Raw genomic sequence first — 24,091 nt, forward strand, 5'->3', positions numbered from 1 at the left:
TCTTATAAATAAATTCATCCTATGCTATTTTTTCAAATCAAGACTGAAACTTCTACGAGACTTATTTAAATTGACTATACAAGCTATTTGATAAATCGTACATTTTTAGAACATAAACCATTTTCATTATTTTTGACAAATATCAGTACAAAGATTCCACTGTAGCATTAGGGTTCAACAAATACTTTAGGAAGCTATGCCAAAATGACGCTAGAAAGTAAAACCTAATAGTAGCCTGAGACAGTTTATAGCCAATGCAGTTCGATGAAGAAAAGACAACCACAAGGAAACATAAGAAGAGGCAGCCCTCCCATAAAAAGAAAAAAAAATCCTCATATTTCCTCTAGATAAAGTAATGTATGTATAATTCTTACCTGGACTACCAAAGATAAATACAATTATATGAACTAACATCCCAAACAGAACTCCCTTTACGTAACAGGTTTGCACACTTACTATATTTCCTACATTTAACCTTGCTGACCCTCTCCTCTTAACTGGCATCCTTGAAGATAAAGCGTATCAACATCTGTTCCCATTCACACCGATTTTAATTTACCAAAAGAGCTTTGCTATTTTCAGAGCAGACTCCAGAGCACAATGACAGATTTAGGGCCTTTACAGGGGTTGCATTTCTAGTATGTCAGCATTTCCTGCTCACCCAGAGTAGATTCCAGGGGGTCACAACAAAGGAATAGCTGAAATTCAAACTTCATTATAGAGATTTTTCCCACGCTTACTTATTTCATCATACCTTAAACTACCAACATGCTGTCCTATACAGTGAGACATCGTTGGTGCTGCACAGCAATTGGACTAAAACTATCTAGCACTGGGGCAAAGATAAAGGCCCTTTAGGCCCTTCCGGTAAAGTTCTACATACGTAATTACTATTCCAGAATTTTATATCTGACTGAAATTTAATAACCATCATATAACAATTTTACAACACTTTACGTTTGTAAAGTACTATAATGTTTTGAAAAATACTTCCACATAATCTGTTTCTTAATTTGATCATAAGGACTGAGTTTTAAGTCACTAATATTCTTTCCAATATGTGTTCCATAGTTGCATATTTTGTACCATGCTTTATTCAAATGTTTTTAATGTGCATAAAGAAAGTCCCTCTCATACCATCGCAGTTTCCCTTGATAAGTCAGAGTTTTTAAGACACAATATGAAGAGCAACTTGGAGAAACAATGCACAAGTTGTGTTGTAATCAAATAACAACTAAGACATGAGCAGCTGAGCAGAAGGAAGATGGGCAACGGAATGCCATGCAGCAATCAGCACTGTTGACTAATCAGAATTTGAGACACTAGAAGGTAATAAGGGTATTATAAAGAATGGCTTATTGAAGGAGCAGCTGTTTATGTGTAGCTCTCTGTTTAAATGAGTTCCACTAGATTGCCATGGTATGTTTTGGTGAAAATGTTTAACTCCTTTTAAAATGATCATTAGAGAAGAAACAGCAAGTACCAAGTGGCAGGTTTGGAGGTATCAAAGCACCAACTAAGATTTAACAGCATTAGAACAGTTATCTGGGTGTTTGGAAATTGAAGGCAATGCCTTTTAAGTCAAAAGTACTTAGGTACTCATTCGTCTCTTAAAAAGCCTAGAAGTTAGGTCATGCCAACATCAACACAGGTTGCTATGTGTAGGTACAAAGAGATGAGGTTATGATATAATGGGGTACTCTTCAGAGGCTGGCAAAAATAAAAAACAAAATTAAAATACCCATCAGGGCAGTTGCAAATCAGAGAATGTCTTTACATTTAGAAATCTGTCCATCTTCTCAATAAACAGACAGAATAAGATCCTTAATTAAATTTCAAAATGAAATTTTAATGTTTTGGGCTAAAATAATAATAATAAAAGCACTTTCCTTTTCTGACTTAGAAGTAAATATTTTTTAAAGCAGAGGAGAGAGAATGCAAAATAACATTTAATTCATTCATGTTATTTTCACAAAGCAATTATCATCTTATTCAAAACTATTGGTCATACAGTTGTGTTGGCTTTGCCAGTGGATCAATTCACAGGGTTTTGTTTCCCTTACTCTCGCCCAGAAAGCAACTGCTTATTGTTTCTTCTGCCCTACAGAAGCAGAAAAAACAACAACAAAAATCCACAAATTAAGATAAAGGCACCAAATAATACCTCAAAGAATTTATCGTAATATAGTATCACAAATATTTCATTTTAACAACAAGTGTTCAGTAATATTTTAAAGCAGTCAGCAAGCGGTCGAAACTCTGCTATCTTTTGTAACAGTTCACATGTCAAACTGGCAAAGTGCCCACAGTGTAAAGCAGAAAAAAATCTATCTAATGTCTGCCCCACAAGGCGACATGAGGTTTGATTGGCAGAAAGCAGAGAGTGGCTTTTGATCATGTGTCCTAACAAGCAGTTCCAGCTCCTGTCTTTTCAGCTGATGGGCTCCACATTACCCATTCAAACAGAAGTGACAGACCACTGCACTACTCCCGGCTCCAGTCACACGCAGTGGGAGCTATGCTGGAGACAGAGTCACTGATTAAATATATCACTTTTTCAAGACAAGCAGGTTGTCTGAATCAAAGTTGGACAGAATAGACTCAACATTATTAAAAGGGGATATAAAACTGGGATTGAGTGATGTTCAGCCAGTTTGCACAGCCTCAGGGATTCCCAGGCTGACAGGGGGAATAAGGAACAGCAGAACTCATAAAACAGGGTCAGAAATTAGCTGTGACACCTTGGCTATTTTCCCATAACTTCAGGACCACTGGGTTTCAAAATTCTGGAGTCTCTTTTTACCTTTTTTACTTTCATTTTTAAAAATGAATTCAGTAGAGGGAGAAAAGCACATAAAAGCATGATTACTGCAGTTTGTCAATTACAGTCTTAAAGGGAATAAAGTACTGGATGCAAACCCTTTGCATCTCATTTTAAAATATACTAATACAGGTTTTTCAAACTGGGACCCTTATTTTAGAATTTTGTTTCATTTTTTGATTTGGTATTATAGAGTAACTTTAAAATCCAGGATTATTAATCATAGAAATTATACAGTTTAATATCTTCTAAACGTCGTGACTGCCAGAGGGCTACCCAAGTGCCAGTTATCATATTTAACCATCCTATATCACTTTTGCTATAGCATGCATATCATTTAAAGCTTTTGCTTTAAATATACTCAGGAACAAACATCTAAAATGTATATATATATGTTCAAAAGAAATTCTTCATTGTCTAAATTTTATGTAATTTAAAAATTATTAAAACAGTATTTTATAGTCTTTGATACATTATCAGCTTCCTATGTATACAAATAAATAAAATCAAAGGTTGCTTTCTATTTGGAAAGGTAAAAATAAGCGTCCAAATAAGTCAAAAAGAAAATAACTCTCTGGCTATAGAAACGAAAGAAACAGACCAAAATATAAGCAACCATCTGAGACAAATCAGTTGAAACCAAAATATAAAATCGAATAAATGGTACGTTCAAATATTATCTTAAAACAGTCCTTCCACAAGATTTTAATTTCTTCTCAACTACATTATAAAAATTTTTTCTTTATTATTTTATTCTTTTAGTAGCATGCTCCAACTATTCCTTGGAATACTTATGTTCATTATTAATTCTGGCATCACTGTAAATATTTAGTAGCAATCTGCTCGTTAGACATTTAAGTTATAATAAAAAGTTTAAATACTCCAACCAAAATGAAGATAGAGTTTTAGTAGAGAAAAATAAGGAATTGAGAGTGGCCATGAAATAGGATACTAAACTAATTGAGAGTTGAGAAGGATGGAAATTGACATTTACTGGAAGATGGTAAAATCACAAAGAAATGGTTTATGTTAAATCTGCAAAAAGAACATTTTGTTTTATTATGCTACTCGTTTTTGTTAAATTACTTTAAATTTCAAAGTTAATTTAGCACTTGCTAGTATACATTAGTTAAACGATGTATCATATCTCAGAATAATCTCAATACACATCTTATTTGTGTTCCATACAGCACAGAATACACTATCTCTAACTGGTAAATAATTTCATATTAATCAAATGTGCATTTTACTGCCCCCAAAAATAAAGTTACATGTCATCTGGCTTCTGCACTTCATGTCTTTAAAGGTATTTGAGGAGGATGAAGATGATAGTAATTACAAATTTTATTTAAAGTTATCGCTGGCACAACAAAGCAGTTATTTAGAAACTAGTTATTTTATTTTTTAAAAACCTAAGAAAATTATCTTGAAGAGGATAATTTGACTTTCTATGTAAGCCCAGATTTAAAAAAAGGAAAAATCTTTATTGGCAATTGCTTCCCAAAATCTGGAATACAATAAAATGGCATTTCATTTCCCCCTTAAAAGTGGACTGTAGTTAACGATTCTTTTTTATCATTCCCACCACCAACCACCACCATCATCACTGGTGATGATGGGAAAAAGGATAGGAAATTGCCACAATGAGTAGTGAACTATAATAGGTAGAAGGAGACAAAATCTGCACATGTATTGCCAATGAAAGCATATTAGACTAACTAAACCTGAACCTCTCACTCCAAAATACATTTTTCCTTCCCGTAAAAAACAACTGCATATTACCCACGCTTTACCAGATGGTCTTTTCTATTCTACACCAGGAAAAGCCGAAGAAAGGGGCAATAATCTGCAAAATATTTTGCAACACCATAAAAAAAGAACACTTTCCTTTTTAAAAAAATCTAAAATAATTAATTATTTTAGCCACTATATTATTGCTTACAGTAATACACAGCAATAACATTTACATTGATTGAATTCTGTTTCCTTAATGTGAAATTTGTTTGGGGTTAATTAGCACGGCTGAGGAATAAGCTTAATAATTTTATGTTGTTTACACTGGAGGCAGTTTTCCACGAGCACTGCTCAGGGAGGAAGTGACATCTAATTTCAGACAAAACACGGAGGTGAGGGCAGCTGCTTGCCGTGGGACTGCAAGCCAGGCCCTTCCTCCTTTAGCAAGCCTCCTCATGACTTGGGGTGTCTAACGGCAACAATACAAAGTTGTTCAAGTTATTTCTCAGGCATGGTAAGTTTCTAAACCAAATACTGAGCTGAGCTGGGGGAAAAGGACTTATACAAATGGAGAAAATCCACAATCTTAGACATTACTTCCCCCTCCTTAAGAAAAAGCAGGTCTAATTAGTTGTCTCCCTAAAATGCGTACCTAGCATTTTTATTATGTATTATAACATTTTGCTCAGAGCTGACATTTTTATTCTGACAAGCACTGTCTGGAGAGCTCTCAATAAATAATACATTGACAATTTTCAGTAAATAAGCAGTGGACACAAATCGTTATCCTTACTTACAGCTGCCCCACTCTAATAGTGCTTTTACAAGTGAGGTGACTATTCAGTCTAATGCAATCCTCTCAGTGCTGGAAAGACATTTTCATTCATTACCACGGTCACAAGCACTTAAAGCACTTTTAAGCCCTGTTGCAAAACAGCAGGAATGGCAGAGCAAGTGGGGCTAACGAAAACTAAAGTTCATCACCAGAGAAACCTGAGGCTGTTCACCTAAGCAACTAGGAAATTCATTTATGCCCCGGTCACCTCAACACTTCGAGATCTACATGTCTAACAAGAATGCAAGATTTTCTCTGGCAATTAAATGTTAACCTTCTTAAAGCCCAAACACTGTGAGCTTTGTTTTCTGTATTAAATTTGGTTCATCATCCAATCGTATCTATTAAGCACCCTCAGATTAGGGATCATATGCTATGACCTGAGCACTATACCTTTGATCAAGGTAAGAAACTGAAATAAAATCTGAATCCAGATGAATACGTTTGAAACCACACATACAATTTTCTTCTTTCCCTCATCAGCTTTTCTTCTCTAACCAGAGCCCCTGACACCATGACCCTAACTAGTCACTAAACCACTAGAACAGTCACAAATTTCATTTTTCTTCATGATATCACATCAATTTTATTTTCTAGCTACTTGTAGATACAAACTTATATAAAATTAGATTTAAAGAAACAGTAATAAAATGAGAAAGTATCATCTATACTTCTGGACTTACATAGCCTGCAGCTTGCACTTTCATCCTCCTTTTTAAGCAGATTAATTTATCCATTATTTTACCACTTATTAGATATTTATTGATTATAAGGATGGCTGATATATGTTGCCCAGTCACAAGATGATTTCACAGTATCACATTATATGGCTTGGGATATAGTCCAGTATGGTATAGTACAGCACAGTACAGTATATGTGTTATTCCATAGTTTCCATCTTACATCAGAAACACCCAGCAAACTTGTTAAAACACAGGTTGCTCGGCCCCAGCCTAGGCTTTCGGATTCAGCAGGTAAGAGGTGAGGCCCAAGAATTTGCATTTCTAACAAGTTCTCAAGTGATGGCTGTGCTACTAATAATCTGAACCACTGGGCTACAAGATTAATTTAGTTTACCTGAACATGTAAGACACACATGACCCATACTGGCATATAATTCCTCCTCTTCCTTTATATGAACAGAATGACAGATTACAGAGCTTCCACTTGTGTAGCAAATATGATGCCACCTGAAAGCAACAGTGACTGATCACAATGAGTTCTCTATGAAAACGGAGCTTAAATCCATAACAATGATTAAAATGGGAGCCAAGGGCTACTCCTCTCTCCTAATCACCAGGACAGTCTTTCATCTGCCTGCTAGGTGTATCTACCTCCACAGAATGCTCAAACTCAGTATGTCTAAACCAAATCTTCTCCCTAAACCTTCTCACCTATCGATATTCACCATCGTAATAGTCTCACTATTGATCCTCTCTGCCAGGATACTTCAATGGTCTTTGACTCTCTCCCCAACCTCACACCCCACACCTAATTAGCAACTTAAATATCTATCTTAAAACTGATTCCTCCTCCCTAACCCCTGCCACTGCCTTAGTTGTTTAACAGACTTTTATCAGCACATGTGTAGCCCATTAAAATAGCCTACTAACAGATTTTCCTGCATTTGGCCGTGCCTCTTTCCAATGGATAGTCAAAACGCTACCAAAGTTACTTTTCTAAGAAATGTGTCCAATTATGTCACTCATCCTCCTACAGAAGTGTTCAACTGCTCCCTACTATCCAAAAGATAAAATTTAAACTCTTTACAAAGGCTTCAGTCCATTTTTAAGTCGCGTCTCCTATCCTAACCACACCAGACCTCTTGGATCCACCAAACTCACAGATTTATTCATACCACTGAAACTTTATACTTGCTCTCCTCTATACCTGGGATTCTGTTATATCTCTTCTTCACTATGAATAGCTCATAGTTAATCAAAATCTAGCTCAAATGCCTATAATGCCTAACTCCTCTCCTAGGTCTTCTAGACAAAATGATACTACACTCCAGCATTTTATAGTTCCTTCTACTACAGCACTTACTATAATTACTCTACATGCATGTGCTTCTCCCACTAAACTAAGAGCTACTAAAAATCATTATTTATTCATCTCTGTACTCACTTTCTTCTTCTCCACTTTCCACTTTTACCTCTCCCCAACCCAGGCCCACTACACTGCCAGATGAAAGGGCTTACTAAATGTTTATGGAAATAATGAGCATATAAATGTGTGCATTTAAATATGTATATTATGCTTTGCTTAACGAAAGAGACATTCCCTAAAAATTGAATCTATTCCTCTCCTTTGAGCCATGATATTATTCATTTCTCTGAAATCTTTTATAAATCAACAGATTTTTAGGTTAATTCATATTACTTACTAAGATCTATACTAAGTGTGTGAAGAAAGACTAAAGATATGACCTGTGTCCTCAAGGAAACTAAAATCTTCTTGGGAGGCAAGATCAATAAATGTAAAATAGCAAATAATACTTTTCATCTGTCAAAAGTCAGTTGAGCATATTTTGGTGGTTCTATTTGTGGGTTCTCTATTCTGTTCCATTGATCATATGTCTATTTCTCTGCCAAAACCACATTGTTTTGATTATTATAGCTACATAGTAAGCTTTAATATTGGATAGAGTGACTCCTAACATTTTATTATTCTTTGTCAAGATTATCTTAGCTATTCTAGGGCCTATCCCTTTCTATATAAATTTTAGAATAAGCTTGTCTATGTGCATGAAAATCTTGCTGAGATTTTGATAGGAATTGCATTAAACATAGAGATCATTTGGGGGAACACTGACATCTTTACCAGACTTTATGAGTCTTCCAATTCATGATGCAGAGCGTCTTGCCATTTATTTAAGTCTTTCTTTTACCAGCATTTTGTGATTTCAGCATCAGATCTCGTACATGTTTTGTTAAGTGTGTGTTTAGACTTTTCATTTTATTTGGAGAAATTGTAAATAGCACTGTGTTTTAAATTTTGGTTTTCATATGTCCATTGCTAATATATAGAAATGCTATTGATTTTTATGAGTTGATCTTGTATCCTATGACCTTGCTAACTCAAAAAAATAAAACCTCAATGTCACACTTCATATAAAAATGTGACCCAAACCTCACACCTTATACAAAAAATGACCCTAAATGGATTATAGAGTTAAATGTAAAATGTAAAACTATAAATCTTTCAGCAAAGAAAACACAGGAGAAAATGTTTAAAATATAGAGCTAGGCAAAGTATTCACAGACTTGACACAAAAAGCATGATCCATAAAATTAAAAATTGTTTAATTGGTCCTCTTCAAAATTATAAACATTTGCTCTGTGAAAGTCTATGGTAAAAAGGATGAAAAGTCAAACCACAGACTGTGAGAAAATATTTGCAAAGCACATATTCACCATAGGACTAGTAACTAGAATAACAAAAAACACTCTCGCAACTCAAAGTTTAAAAAAATCCAATTAAAAAATAGACAAAAGACATGGATAGACATTTCACTAAAGAGGAAAGATATACAGATGGCAAACAAGCACATAAAGTAATGTTCAACATCATTAGGCATGAAAGAAATACAATTTAAAACTACATATATACTGGGGGAAGGGAGTAGCTCAAGTGGTAGAGTGTGTGCTTAGCATGCAAGAGGTCCTGGGTTCAATCCCCAGGACCTCCTCCAAGAATAAATAAATAAACCTAATTACCACTCCCCCCCCCCAAATACTACATATATACCTATCAGAATGGCTAATAAGCATGACAAAACCAAATGCTAACAAAGATGCAGAGAAACTGGATCACCTGTATGTTGCTGGTGGGAATGTAAAATGGTACAGATATTCTGAAATACAGTTTGGAAGTTTCTTATAAAACTAAGCATCAATTACCATGCAACCTAGCAATTGTACCTGTGGCCATGAATCCCAGAGAAATGAAAACTTACATTTACACAAAAACCTGTACACAAATGTTCACAGTAACTTTAGTTGTAATAGCCAAAAACTGGATGTTTAAATTGACATCCTTCAGCTGGTGAATGATTAAACAGACACATACAAGTCATACATACCATTGAATACTGCTTAGCAATAAAAAAATAGTATGAATTATTGATACATGCAACAACTTGGATGAATCTCCATGGAATTATGCTGTTTTTTTAAGACAATTCCAAAAAATTAGGTACTGTATAAATCCATTTATATAACATCTTTGAAATAACAAAATGTTAGAAATGAAGAACACATTAGTGGTTGACAGAGGTATGGTACAGAGGGTGAGGGGTGTTAGAGTAGAGAAGGTGAGTAATAATTATAGAAGAGCAACACAAGAGATCCTTGTGGTGTTGAAACTATTTAATATCTTGATTGTGGTAGTGATTACATGAACCTATATAAGTGACTTACAGGTGACAAAACTGTAGAGAACCCAATATGCACAGTCACACACAAGTGAGTACAATTAAAACTGAAAAATATGAATAAGGTCAGTGGATTGCACCAACGTCAATAAACTGGATATAATAGTGTGTGACAGTTTTGCAAAATGTTGTCACTGGGGGAAAATGGACAAAGTGTACACTGGATCTCTCTAAATTATTTCTTACAACTGCATGTGAATCTATAATTATCTTAATAAAAATGTCAATTTAAAAAAATAGCAAATATAAAGCTATAATCTACTGATAAATGGAGTGGTATACGGTTTCATTTTTAGCTTTACTGAGGTATAACTGACAAACAAAATTGTAAGATATTTAGAGTACGCAAGTGATGATTTGATATATAGACACACTGTGAAAGGATTCCCCCCACTGAGTTCATTAATATATCTATCACCTCATCTATTGAAGTTCTACTCTGCTAAAATCTGCTAAACTTAGACATTTTCATTTATATAATACAGTGTTATCAACTATAGTCACCATGTTATACATTATATCCTCAGACCTTCCTCATTTACAACAGAAAGTTTTACCCTTTTACCAACCTCTCCCTGTTTTCCCCACCTACCCACAGACCTTGACGACCACTTTCCTACTCTCTACTTCTATGAGATCGACTTTTTTTTAAGACTCCACAAATTTTAGAGAAGGAGGAAGTCATGAGGCCTAAAGTAGTCAGCAGCAGACCAGATACTATCTGGATTTTATGTATTGTAAAATGGACAGATGGAAAACTTAGATAAGCAGAAGGGAGATAGACGGTTATTCTGGGTAGGGGGAAGCATGAAGTATGCTGGACTAAATAACTAATTCAACTTAACACCGTGCTGGCTCTTTAGATAAGAAAGCTTGTCATGAGATGGTTACATCTCTAAGTTTCTTAATCAAAATGCTCACAAGAGAAAGATCACAAAAGAACTCTAGGAACCAAATTCTAATGATATGTAATGTGGCTCTAATGTGACTAAGAATGTGTCCAAGTTATATTCATATCAAAGCAAAAAGAAAAAGCACACTAGATGTGGGAGATAATGAATTAAGTATTAGAAAAAAAAATTAAGCTAGAAAAAAAAATTCAAAGAAGTTAGTCTCCATCAGTTACCAAAATACACCTTACCTCTGAAGCTGATACTGACTGCACAGCAAGTAACCAGTGGAATAGCTACACAGTAAATGAGAGACAGCAACAGTAAGTTTTTACCATTGTTTGAAATAAATAGGGCATATCTAAGAAATGTATTCTTAAAAAATGAATAAATAAATAATAAACTAAAGAGGAACCAATATGCATAGACCTAAAGGAAAATAATTCTAGATACAGGGAAAAGCAAATGCAAAGGAACTAAGGCATGCGTGAAGAAAAAAAAAATTTTAATGGTGCATACAGCTGGAGTGGTCTGAGAAAAAAAGTAATACAAGAGGAGTCTTGAAAACCAAAGTACAATGTTTGGATTTTAAGCAATGGATTTTATTCCAAGCATAATAGAGACTGATGTTCCCTACTAGATACCAATGCCCCAATGACAGTAAAATGCCTAAGCCCTTTGGATATCAGATAACACAATGAAGAAGTGAAAGGGACATAATTCTAACTGACTAAAGTTAAATCCTGAGGTAACTGAGTCTACCTGGACATGAGGCCAGGCTTTCTTCTATTAGTCAGAATGGGGGCTTGAGAGTTAAATTAAAATTACTAATGGAGAAATAAAATTAATATGTGAATTTCTGTACACATAAGTTTAGTGGCAGTAATATTTATAAGCAAACAACATTTATTTGCTGCTGTCCTCTGTATTCCAAAACAACACTGCCACTGTATAAATACTATTAATAGTATCAAAAAAGACCAAAGAATAGTATTTCGAACTTTGTACATTACATACATAAGGTAGTTTCCCCTAGTCTCCCTTTTCTAACTGAAAACAAGGGAGATTGCTCCAAAACAGCATATTGCTTATGCATTAATTCTTAAATTTCCCATTTCTTCCATATCTGTGGCAGGAGCAAGAAGTATAAGATAAAAGGTATTTCTGAAGGATCTTCTACAAAGTTCCAGTTAAGCTAAGTCCCACTGCATCTGGAGTGGAATGGAATCCTATTATACAGTTTGTTAGCTGCTCTAAAAACTGCCTGTGGACTAAAGTTGCCTTCATTCAAAAATCATACGTTAGCAAAGTAATTTCAAAAAAATCCTTTTTATTGCTGGTGCCATAGTTCTTACAAATAATTCAATACTCTGTCACATTTTTCATAGTTATTCTTCATTATACTACCATTTTTAAACCATCTATTTGTATTTTCTTATTTCAATTCTTTATATGAGAGGGAAGTCCACAGGCCTCTAACTTCTTCCCTTGTAAGGCTAGTAGATGGCCTGTATTCTGTGACTTCATTGTGAATGTACTTGTCTGGTCCCTCAGTGATGACTCCTCAGTTATACTTAAACCCTCAAGACATAAATCATGAAAGCTATGATAGACCTAAGTAACATAGTTATTCAGCATTAAACCCATTGCCTTATATGGCAAATATTTATGGCCAGGAATACCATCTAAGCTCCAAATCCCCTTTACAACAGCCCAGCCAAAAGGTAGAATTATCAGTCTTTACCTTCTTCTGGATCATGCCACCCTACTAACCCCACCCTCCATTTGCCAATCTCTTAAACCATGTATAGCACTTTCTAAGCCGATTATCCATGACTTTGTCTATAAGTGCTTCATTGGACAATGGCTTTTTCAGACATCAAAATTGGATGGCAGCTTTTATCTCTATCTTCATAAAGATTCTAACATCAGAAAAGAGAGATTGGGAAGAGCAAAGGACAATTGCAACCATATTAAGAGAAAATGAATCATGAGATTGGTTCAGATGACATTTACTGTGAAAACAGTTTGAAACAGAAGATTACTGATAGTGGATACTGAAATTTAGGTACAAATTCTAAAAGAAAATCAAAGCAGCATAGAATTTTAGAATTTGGCCTTAAATGCTAGACCAATGTCCTCATTTTCTAAATTAAGAAACTAGTGCTAAGATCAGTCAATTAAGTAACTAATTAATTAATTATTAGGTACTACTCAGTAAGTAGCCTGAGTCAAACAAGAATGCATATCAAACCCAAGCCAACATCTGAAAAGACTCCTAGATTAAACATGCTAAAAAAGAGGTGAAGATTTCCAACTAATAAGCCAACTGTTTGGCTAGAAAAAACTGTCCATTTCAATATAAATGGTTAGATAGAACAGTGCCATTAATCAACAGGGTTTGATAGTTAATTCCAAATCTGAAGTAGGTATGTAAGGAAAATATGATCATGAACATGATGATAAAGTTAGAGATGGGGAATTACCTTAATTCAAAAACCACACACTGTAAACGTCAATAAAAAGAATCAAAAGGGAAAAAAAGTGCATTTCCTAACAAACCTAGTAATCATAGTCCAGAGGGAGAATGACAAAACACTGGTGCTAATAATTAAAAGAAGTGCTGGAGACATTCTACTAAAATACAACAAAAAGAAAAAATACAGCGAAGGGTCCATCAGAGCCTCTTGTGAGCTTCTGAAAAGCTCAGCAATAAAAGGAAACCTGTACTAGACATTCTGAAGAAAGTGGAACCAAAAGGTAAGGCTTTCGGGAATTATAATGTACAGACACTGCAGCCCCAACTTCTTTGTGTAATGTTTTCCAACAGAGTGGGAAAATAATACAAAATTTGTCAACAGCAATTCTACTCCTGGGAATACACCCTAAAGAAGAAGCTCAGGCACATGTGTATCGGAAGACAGGTGCAAGAATGTCCATACCACCATTGTCTGTACTAGCAGAAAACTGGAAGCCATCCAAATGTCCGGAGACAGTAAAAAGAGGAATACACTCTTATCTAGCATTCTGTAGGATAGTGTATGGAACATTTTACAAAAGTGAAAATGAACTGGAGCTGCACACAGCAAAATTTATCTTAGAGTCTAACTGTATAATTATGAGTATAATAAGCAAGCCATAGAAGGTTAGTGTGATACCATTTTTATAAAGTTCTGAAAGAAAGCTAAACAATATATTATTTAGGGACATATACAAAACTAGCTTAAAAAAAAAGAGGAAGATTCTAAACACAAAGTTCTGGCAGTAGTTATATCTATGCAGAAAACAAAGGGATTGAATAGGTGAAGAAAACAGAGGTAGATTCAATAGTACTAGTAATTTTTATTAAGTTGGATGATGAATTCACAGGTGTTTGTTTTATTTTTATGCCTTAAAAATATATGTATCAAACATAACACAGTAAACATATATTTAAGTTTACTACTTCCTCTTCTATTCATTTTTCTTTGGATTTTACATATATATTGTATAATAAAAATGTATAGATTTTAAAATTGCCTTCTATCACTTTTGAGAATCCCAGAAGAAATCCTGAAGAAGTCAACCTAATGAATTTTCAATGGGAAAAATGCAAAATGCTAATGATCCACTTCAACGTCACAGTTTCAAAAATTGTATGAGAATGTGACTTAACTTCATCAAACCATGCAGAGGAAGCTGCAACCTCTTTTTAAGCAACGAAACACCAAAAACAACTTCTTGCTTTCCAGGTCAGTAACAGGGAAAATCAGAAGCAACAGCCTGCATCTGTTCTTAACATTCATAGAGAAAAACCTTAGAGAACTTTTAAGTCTGAGGAGATAGAAATGGGCCAAGAAATCTGAAGTATCTTTTCAAGGCAGAGACAAACAAAATGAAGCTGAGAAAAGGATTCAATCAACTAGTACACTGCCAGCATTGTAAATGGGAGTTGCAAAACAACAACAAATTAAAATAACCAAGATTTGTTCAGAATGTCTAGCATTCACAGGATTCAGGCTCATTGCATCCTTTATAAAGTTATATGAGAGGATGATCAGTTTCCAGAGAATCAGAAAGCAAATATACTTAACACAAAAACATAAAAACATTATTCTTTATCACAATTCAAAAACCGGTAGTTCTAGCTCCTCATTTTAACCCCTAACTGTACAACACTTTCAGAAATATGTTTATATAAACTATATGGTACTAGATAAATATTTGCTATGAATATGATAAAATTCTTTAAAATAGGAGCAAGGACACAATATCATAGAAGGGTAAAGATGTATTTTAAAGAGAAGAAAAAAATCAATTAAAATGAAGTTGCATCATCATTGCTCTGTGTACCTGATTGCTTCACCTACAGTATGAGTTGTCATGGGAAACTCCAGTATTTAAATGCCTCGAAATTTTCAACTTATTTGAAATAATAATTCTGGGGGGTTTTATAATGAATACTTAATGTATTTCTTATGAAAAAAATCCAAAACCTTTCAAGTTTCCCCCATGAATGAGAAATATAAAGAAAGGTTTGGATCTCAGATATTCTAAATGCTTCACCAATATAACCTTCAATCAGAGCAGTGGTAAAGTACAGTATCCATAAATTTTGCCTTAAAAGATTCTGCTGTTGTTCCAGCATGGTATGAATGCTCAAACTTTTTTTTTAAGCACGGACTTTTAATAGAGTTTTTCTTTAACAGGAACACAGTGCTCTTAACTGTGTAGTATCTAAAAACCTCATCCAAGGCTTTACCAGTCTCTCTCGCTGACAACATCATATTCCACATATTTCTCAGCAGGGAAGATTGGCTTCCAGTGGGGGAAACTTTAGTATCAGCTTTTCCAAAAAGCCTGAAAGGAGAGTTCAACTGAATTGCTCTTCCAGAAAACAACTATGTCATTGCTGCCAAATGCTAAATCCCCTAACACCATGGGACATTTTCTATGATTCTCTCTATGGTGCAGGATGAGATTCTTGTAATATTTCTCTTTAAAAAATGTTTCTTCAAATAATAACACTGGTAGTAGTTATAATAGCAATAGTAATAATGATTATAGAAGCTATGTATTTTATATTATAATATGTAAAATTCTCACACAACCCTGCAAAGTAGGTATTTCATCTTGTTTTATAGATGAGGAAACTGAAAGACAAAAGGAGGAAATAATGTGTCCAAGGCTAGGAAGTAATGCTGGCTACATTTATTGAGCACTTAATATGCTCTGGTAATGCTCTAAATGCTTTTGTTGCATTAACTAAATCTTGATCTCATCATGATAGCACTATAATTATGTCTAATACTTGGCTGAGAAAACACAGAAAGGTGCCTGATGTTACCCACCTGGCAAATGCTGAACTGAGATTCAAACGCAGGCAACCTTGCTCCAGAGCCCAAACTATTAATCAGTAGGCTGTACTGCCTCACTAAATATTAGGGCTTATATTCAAACCCAGATCTAGCTCACTCAAAAAAAATATGACTTTCCCATTGTTTAAACTATACCACACTCCTTTAGTACAGCAAAAGCCATCAGATGAGTGATACATATCAACATATATGCTAACTAAATATAATTTGGTGAAAATATATGTAGAAATCCAAATTATTATTTAGAGATGTGTATAACGATAATAATCCATCAGATACATAAACACGTGTTCTTTCTTGTGCTGGGTAACAGCTGCATAATCCATTGGAAAGCCTATCCCATCAGGAATCCACAGCTCAAATGCTCCTGCCCTTTCTCTATATACACAGTCAAATGAATCTACATACTTTCATTACCACAATATCTTGAAGCACACAATTTCACTGGACAAATACTCTAATTTCTGACCAACATAAATCCTACAGAACTGTACCTAAACCCTGCATACTTTCCATTAAGTCTAGAGGATTCATTTATTCTAATATTTATTCTAATAAATAGAGAATTCATTTATTCTAATATTTCTATCTAACTACAAGCTTTATCGCTCTCTTTTGATCAAAATAATTATTACCTAAAAAATAAGTCTTTTAAAAGAGCAAAAAGTCAGAAAGAAAATCTTCTTTTGTTAGATTTGAGGTTTATATCATTGTATCCCTTTCTCTGCAGTCTCACAGGATTCCAGAACCTGACCCAAACCGGTTCACCCGGCCTAGGATCATATACTTAGTAGTATGATATACAAGACATGATAGTGGCTGAAGCACTATTATTAAAGAGAGATTAAAACAGCTGTACATTATGCTGAAGCACTCACTCTTCCCTTTACAAACAGACGGTCCTGGATTACAAGCAGCACTTGACCATTTAAATCACGACAACAACCAGATTTAACCAGCTGGGCCATATTCTCCTAGGCAATGCCTGTTGACCTCCTCAGTCGCAGCTGCTCAAATGAAATTCTCATTAGACAACTTATTTTCAGAAGCCAAAGAACTCTCTGATTAAATATATGTATTTAGATATAGAAGTCCTTTTTAAAGTATTCATTTTCTGACAACTGTCGCTTATGCTAGAGCCCAGCTACACTGGCAACAAGATGGGTGACACAAGGATAACTAAGATTCATCATTTAATCCTAGCTGAAAGATTTTTGTCTTAGAAGCACTTTAACCTGAATCTATTAATCAAAGTCTTTCTGCATATTATACCCACCAATGCCAACAGTGTTTTAAAAGGTAGATTCTGATATTCTTTCATTCTATCCATCCATCCATTTTTCCATGCATCTGTCTACCTACCTACCAACATATCTATCTGTCTATGGCAGAAAAATCAGGGTTTAATTTACAGCAAAACAGAAGCCTCCCCTATTTTCCCACAAATCTCACTTTCAGAAGAGGCACTTCAGACAGAACACCTTTGTTCATCAGTGTTTCAGCAATCCAGTCAAATCACTGCTTTGGAAACGACACCTCTTGAGAGAATGGCAGATAAAATACTGGACAGTTACTTGGTTAATGAAAGAATCAGCCTGTAAGGGAAAAACTTCACTATTCGATGTGGAGTTTTTGTTTTATCATGTATATATTGTTTTAAAATAGACCATAATAGATAAACTTTTTATAGATTAATTCCTGAATATGAGGGGAAGTGAGGAGGAGGGTATACTCAGTCTGATAGAGTCAAAACATTCTCCAGGACAAGAATGACTCAGAAAAGGTCATTTATTATGTCAATCACACAGGCTTGTCACTCATGAAGTATAGCCTTCAAACCAGAAAGCAGAAGTGAGGGAGACGTGATTAATGCATTTGAAAGTTCCTATAAGTCCCATGGGATAAGGAATTTCCCAAATGAGGAGACGAGGCTTTAAAAGGTCAAAGCCAGTCAAATTTTGGTGAGCTATTATACCTCTTAAGACCTAGAATATAATTATTATAGAATCAGAAATCTATCAGAAGTTTATTAATGATCTTTTCTCTAATTATTTCTGTTCTCCCACTATACTGTTCTGTTCTATTGCTCTAAGCGGATAATTAAAATTAAGAATCAAATTCAAAATAAAAAATAGAGATCCTCATTGCTTCCATTCTCCAAAACATGTTGCTCTACTTCTTTTATTTCCATTAACTGTAGTACCATCATCCTATTCACTGAGTTATCTTTAAACCATTCCTCTCTCTTGATCTCCTCACTTTAAATGTCAAGTCCCAACAATTCTATATCCTAATGTCTTTTCCATATGCACCCCTTCTTCCTTTCTTGTTTCTGCTTCCTTAGTTCAGGCCCTCATTATCTCTATCCTGAAACAATTTCCTTAATGTCTCTCCGCACTGCCATAGATCTGACACAGTGCTGCCAGCTTAACATTCCTGGAGGAAAGCTCTAATCCATCATGTTACTGTGCTAAAAAGTAATCAATGGTTCCTCCATAACTTTCAATGTAGAGTTCAAACTCCTTAGCAAAGAATTTAAGGGCCTCCGTGATCTGAACAGAACCTACCTTTTCAGTCTTATATCCCATATCCATCTTCACATACTTTAAATTAGAACCTGAACTCCTGGCTGTTTTAAAGCTCTCTGCCCATTTCTTTTGACTGTAATGTCCCTCCCTTCCATTTCTACCTATATAAATCCTTTCATCCTCTAAGACCAGTTAAGATCCATTTTCCTACTGAAAATTTCCATGGCTTCCTAGGCAGGTATAATCTGTCTTGTAAACTCCTATAACATTTTACCTATATAGCTCTCATGGAGTTTATCATATATTGGACATTGAATTAGAGTTTATTCTGTATATGTTTCATATATCTTTCTAGAATATGAACTCTTTAAAGTTAAAGACTATTGTTTTATTCACTATAGGTGTGCCATATCCTATAGTATATAAGTTCTTAACCTAGGGTCCACAAATCCCAAGAGTCTATCTACAGAATTCAGGAGGTGTGTGAACTCAGATGGAAAAAAAATCCTTTTTCACCAACTTTTAACTGAAATTTTGTGTTTCTTTAAATTATAGATGCAGACAACAAACCATGAGTTCATACTATGTATGACATTGTAATCCACAGAATCACAATATATTTTTATTTCACATTGTACTTGTTGAAGATACCCCAAAATATCTTTTATGTTTATCACTACTTCAAAATTATATTTTTAGTTCCTCCACTAGATATTATGTTTAATGCAGTAGTAAACATACCATGTCACAAAACTTTAAAATTATTTAATATTTTAATATAATTCATTTTCTCTATAATTCCATGGATTTTACTTTATGCATCTAAAATAAGAAAGGACCCATAGGCTTCACCAAGCCACCAAAGGAATCAATGACCAAAAAAAAAAAAAAAGTAAGCTAGTAAGAATATCTCAGTTCTAATATAACAAAATAAAAAGAAAAACTTCTTTTTAGAAAAATAATCATTATACTATGTAGTCTTGAATAGGGTTTAAAAAATAAACCGTGAACTATAGAATATTATGTAAGCATATTGTTTATAAAAAGTCATAGTCTTGGCATTGGAAAAAGAGCAATCTTCTGTCCTCTACAATAGCTTTAAAATGTCAATTAAGATTGCTTTGTACTTCCAAAGACAATTTATTATCTTCCAAAGATTATTCTGTACATAGCTACACTGTTAGACCATTAGTCTTGTTATAAATGATAATCTGGTTCCTTGTACCTTCTTGTCACTGATCCGTATTTTATCTTCATGGAGCTAGACAGAAAAACCCAATCCCTCCTCTATATGACTAATTTTTAAAGACAACCATCATGTCATCCTTGATCTTCTTTTCTCTAGGGTTAATATTACTAGTTCCTTCAGTCACTCCTCTTATTATACATTTCTGTTTCCGTTATCATGTCGATTGTCTTCCTCTGAGAATATCCCAATGCTTTTGAATCCATCTTAAAGTATAGTAATTCTCAACTCAACACAATATTTCAGATGCATTCTGTTGAGCAGGGAGTTCAATGATACTACCACTTCTTGAATGCTACATACTGTAATTCCAGTAATGCTGACTGAGATATCACAGACAATTTTGGCAATATTCACCATGCTAACCCCACTGCACTTTCTGTCACCTAAAACTCATATTTTTTAATTCATGTGTCTGCTATTTAAATTTCCTTCAGTAATTAGTTGTGCAGATAGGAATTTTGGTCACAGCCTCTGGACTTGACAGTAAAATCTATTAAATTTTATCTTGATAGACTAGTTTTAAATTTATATTTTCAGTTTTTCAAAACTTTAGCTTTGTTTCTTTTGTACATTATATTCAGTGTTCCTCCCAGATTTTTGAATTCTGTAAAGTTGGTGAGCATGCTTTTTATCATTTCATACTTATCCTTAAAATATTATATATATTAATATACACTAAAAATGCCTGAGTTTCTGATGCCTAAAATATATTTACTGTAGAAAACAAAGTTCTGTGAAGTACATAAAAATATTCTTCCACAGTAAAAATACGATAAAAGACTCTTGAATGAGAGGTCTCATCCTGCAAGTGTCTCTCTTGTATCAAATCTATAACACTCAGTAATGAAGAGGAAGACTAAAAAACTAATTATTATTACTTGTAAGAGAAGAATGATTTCAAATTCCCTAGCAGTCCAGACCCTCACCCCCAAAAGAATAATCACAAATCAATTTTTTAATTTTTACACAATAGAGCCTTCTAAAGTACTTTGAAAACCACTTTCTTAAAGAACTAAAATCATCTTTTTGGTGAATCACAAAAGTAATCTACCAATCTCATTTATTCAGTTTATTAATCTGGCAGCCTCAGTTATTCCAGAACATAGCCAAGAATGAGAAATATAAAATCTCTGAGCAGCTAGAAGAGTCAACATGAAGTCCATACACTAAAGATCATTTATATTACCCAGAATCTCTCAGCAGCTCACCCAGATATATTTGTGCATATTCTAAATATAGTCCAGAATGTTATGACCATCTAATTTCATAATTGGTAGATGAATAGAAGAAGCAAATTAGAAATTATTCACAACTAAGCAAGAAGTAACAAGAAGTAACCTGATAATAATGGAAAAGAAACCAATGCATGCGCACACACACACACACACACACACCAAAAAAGATATCTATTTCAAGCTGATACAAGAACTCCAAAATTTCATAATTGCAGAGAAATGACTATAAAACCAAACTGTCCTAATTAATTCAATGATCTCTTGGGAATCATTATATTATACCATGGGAAAGTAATTACATTTAAAATATAATAATCATCATAATACCTCAAATTTATATAATTTACAGTTCATAGTGTACTTTATATTAATTATTATAGTTAATTCTCAAAATGTTTGAGGTAAGAAGTCAGGTATTGGTACCATACCAAATTTCAATATGTGGCTCAGGGAGATTGAAGAACTTACCCAGGGTCACATGACTGTTAGCTAGGTATTGGAGTTCATAGGCTACTGCATTATTACCCTGAGTCATCAAAACAAATTTACATTTTGTGCCATATAATCTGGTTAGTAAGACAGGGAAGCATGTAATACATTTTAGAAACTTCCACAAAAGTTGCTGATGTAGTGGACACATCACAAAAATTAATTTGAAATTTTTTAACTTTTGAGTCCTCAAAGGAATAAAATTAAGTTACATAAAAAATTCCCTTATATCATATCCCCAGTTCCCTACAATGCCACGGAGGTCTAAATTTAACTTACAATATTAGTAATAATCCTGAGCCATTAAGTACCCTACATTTTAAAGCCTAAAACCTGTATATAAAAAAATGAAAGAAAATACATAGTATAGCAATCACTTAGACTTGATTTATTTAGTTTAAACATAAATTAGAGAGTCTTCTTTCATCTGCTTTTTAGGACGTAGGTGCACTTAAGTGGACTCTTGTAGAGAGAGCAGAAAAGGTAGATGTGGAATGTTTCAGTAGGTGTCATATGTCAAAGAACGTCCCCCTTGAACATTTAGGTTTAACAATATTAGAAACTCTAAACTCTCAATTCCACAACATTTGAAGGTAAAATAATAATATTTATAAATTTATAATATTTATAAAAATAAGGAGAAATAATAGGGTTTTTTCCTCTTTAAACAGTTGATATTTTCATAATAAAACACTATTCATCAAAAAGAAATAGAGGAGAAAAAATGAAAACTAAAGTTGTAGCTGGGAAAACTCCCATACTACCTTTCTGCAAAGCAAGGCTTATAGTCAGTTTAAAACCTTGGTTTGTTATTACTAAGAACAAAGTAAAATGCACAAAGTTTTAGAAAAATGGAGCTATCTGCTTAACACTTCTAATGGATCACAATCTGCCATCACCATGGTAACCTCTGAATAACTTTTTCCTTACTAGTGCCAATTATGCACTTCTCTGGCCCTTGAAATCCCACTCATTTTTTAAGGCCTGGAATCTTTAAAAGAATAAAGCCAACAGTTAAGTCCACACATACCCTCTTGTTCAGTCCGAGTCATTTCCTCAAGCTTCTTCTGTTTCAGTGTGTCCACCACATCGGCAAGGCTCCCTTTGCGGCGTTCTGGGGTTCCAAAAGTAACACTGGTCATTATCTCGCGGTCCCGACTCCCTTCGTCAGGCTTATGTGGTGAGGTAGAGGTATTTCGGAAGGAATATAGGGAACATAACTTATTATTCTCTGACTCCTGGAAAAACAAAATAAAATAAAAACCATTAGAACATGTCTCTTTGCATATCATTGGTGAAAAATCCCAAACTCAGAATGACAGAGGCTGAGGCTGAGACAGACAAATAAAATATATTAACTATCTCTGCTTTAAAAAAAATACTAAACACTATAGAGGTAATAAAGGAATTAATCTGGAATTGCAGATTCCAACTGTTTTTTTTTTAATTAGAAAGCAGCCTAAGCGGAGCAACAACTAAATTTTTAAAAGAATACTTTAACTTCTTACTCATTTATATCCTTCATTTAAAATAGTCCAGATTTAATTATTAGTTATTAGGATTGGAAAAGTTTTTCTTTTTTTAACATTTTTTATTGATTTATAATCATTTTACAATGTTGTGTCAAATTCCAGTGTTCAGCACAATTTTTCAGTCATTCATGGACATATACACAGAAAAGTTTTTCTTTTAATTAGCACTTGTATTAGCAATGTTCTTCCCACATCCACAAAAATATGTACATCACCAAAAAAAAATCTCTAAATTTAGAACTAGTAGAGAAATTAGCTTCAAAATCCAATGTTAACTGTTCACCAGAGAGGATATAAAATACCTCAATCAGCATGAGAAAGTTAGCCGACTTGAATTTTTTGGGGTACTGGGTTTGAGACATATCATTTTTTTCTAGATATATGTCTATCAAAGTTACAGAAATCTCTTTCTATTCCTTACCCTTACCACTGATACTTCAGCACTTAGTCACACACATTTTTTCACATGGCATTATAAAAATGGTTTGTTTTTAATTTGTTTTTAACAAGAGGACAAGTTTGTTACAGAAACACTTGTCCAAGAATTATTTCATAGTACAGAGAAGTTAGCTAATTGGTTAGAGGGTTAGATCCACTTGCAATGAGAAAATAATAGATTGCAAATAATAAACACCTAAGAGTTTATAAAAAGAAAAGGCTTTTATATCTCTCTCAAGCAGAGCTGAGAGTTTAAAGCAACCATTATGTGACCATAGACCATCAGCAGTCTTGCATTCACCTTATCAATCTGTGCATGCGTATTCTCTTTCCCAATAAAGAAAATTTTTTATTGTGTGAAATAAATAAAGCATCTAGCCTTTGTAATTCCAATCAGAAGCTTGAAAATGTTAATTGTGCCTATATATCTCTCTTTCTTAAAAAAAAAAAAAAATGCCCAGCAAGCATCAAGAACTAAAGAGAGAAGCATGAGGCAAAAGTTACAGAGTTAATCACTGGTAGGAGAGTGGGAAGAAAGGAAAATGATG

At 34.0% G+C, this 24,091-nt stretch overlaps 1 protein-coding gene across 32 annotated transcripts in view; it reads right to left on the minus strand.

Moving 5' to 3' along the window:
* The window catches only part of SOX6 (SRY-box transcription factor 6), a 626,002-nt gene that overhangs the window by 303,507 nt on the left and 298,404 nt on the right, over nucleotides 1-24,091 (minus strand). For 23 of the 32 annotated variants that reach the window (XM_072969599.1, XM_072969571.1, XM_072969578.1 and 20 more), the window contains 2 exons: nucleotides 22,604-22,811; nucleotides 10,967-11,011 (listed from right to left, as the gene is read on the minus strand). In XM_072969599.1, the coding sequence (XP_072825700.1) occupies nucleotides 10,967-11,011; nucleotides 22,604-22,811 (253 nt within the window). The remainder of the gene's footprint in view (nucleotides 1-10,966; nucleotides 11,012-22,603; nucleotides 22,812-24,091) is intronic. The other 9 variants (XM_072969596.1, XM_072969602.1, XM_072969590.1 and 6 more) reach the window with 1 other exon arrangement.

This window comes from Vicugna pacos, chromosome 10 (assembly GCF_048564905.1).
Source record: "Vicugna pacos chromosome 10, VicPac4, whole genome shotgun sequence".
NCBI lineage: Eukaryota > Metazoa > Chordata > Mammalia > Artiodactyla > Camelidae > Vicugna > Vicugna pacos.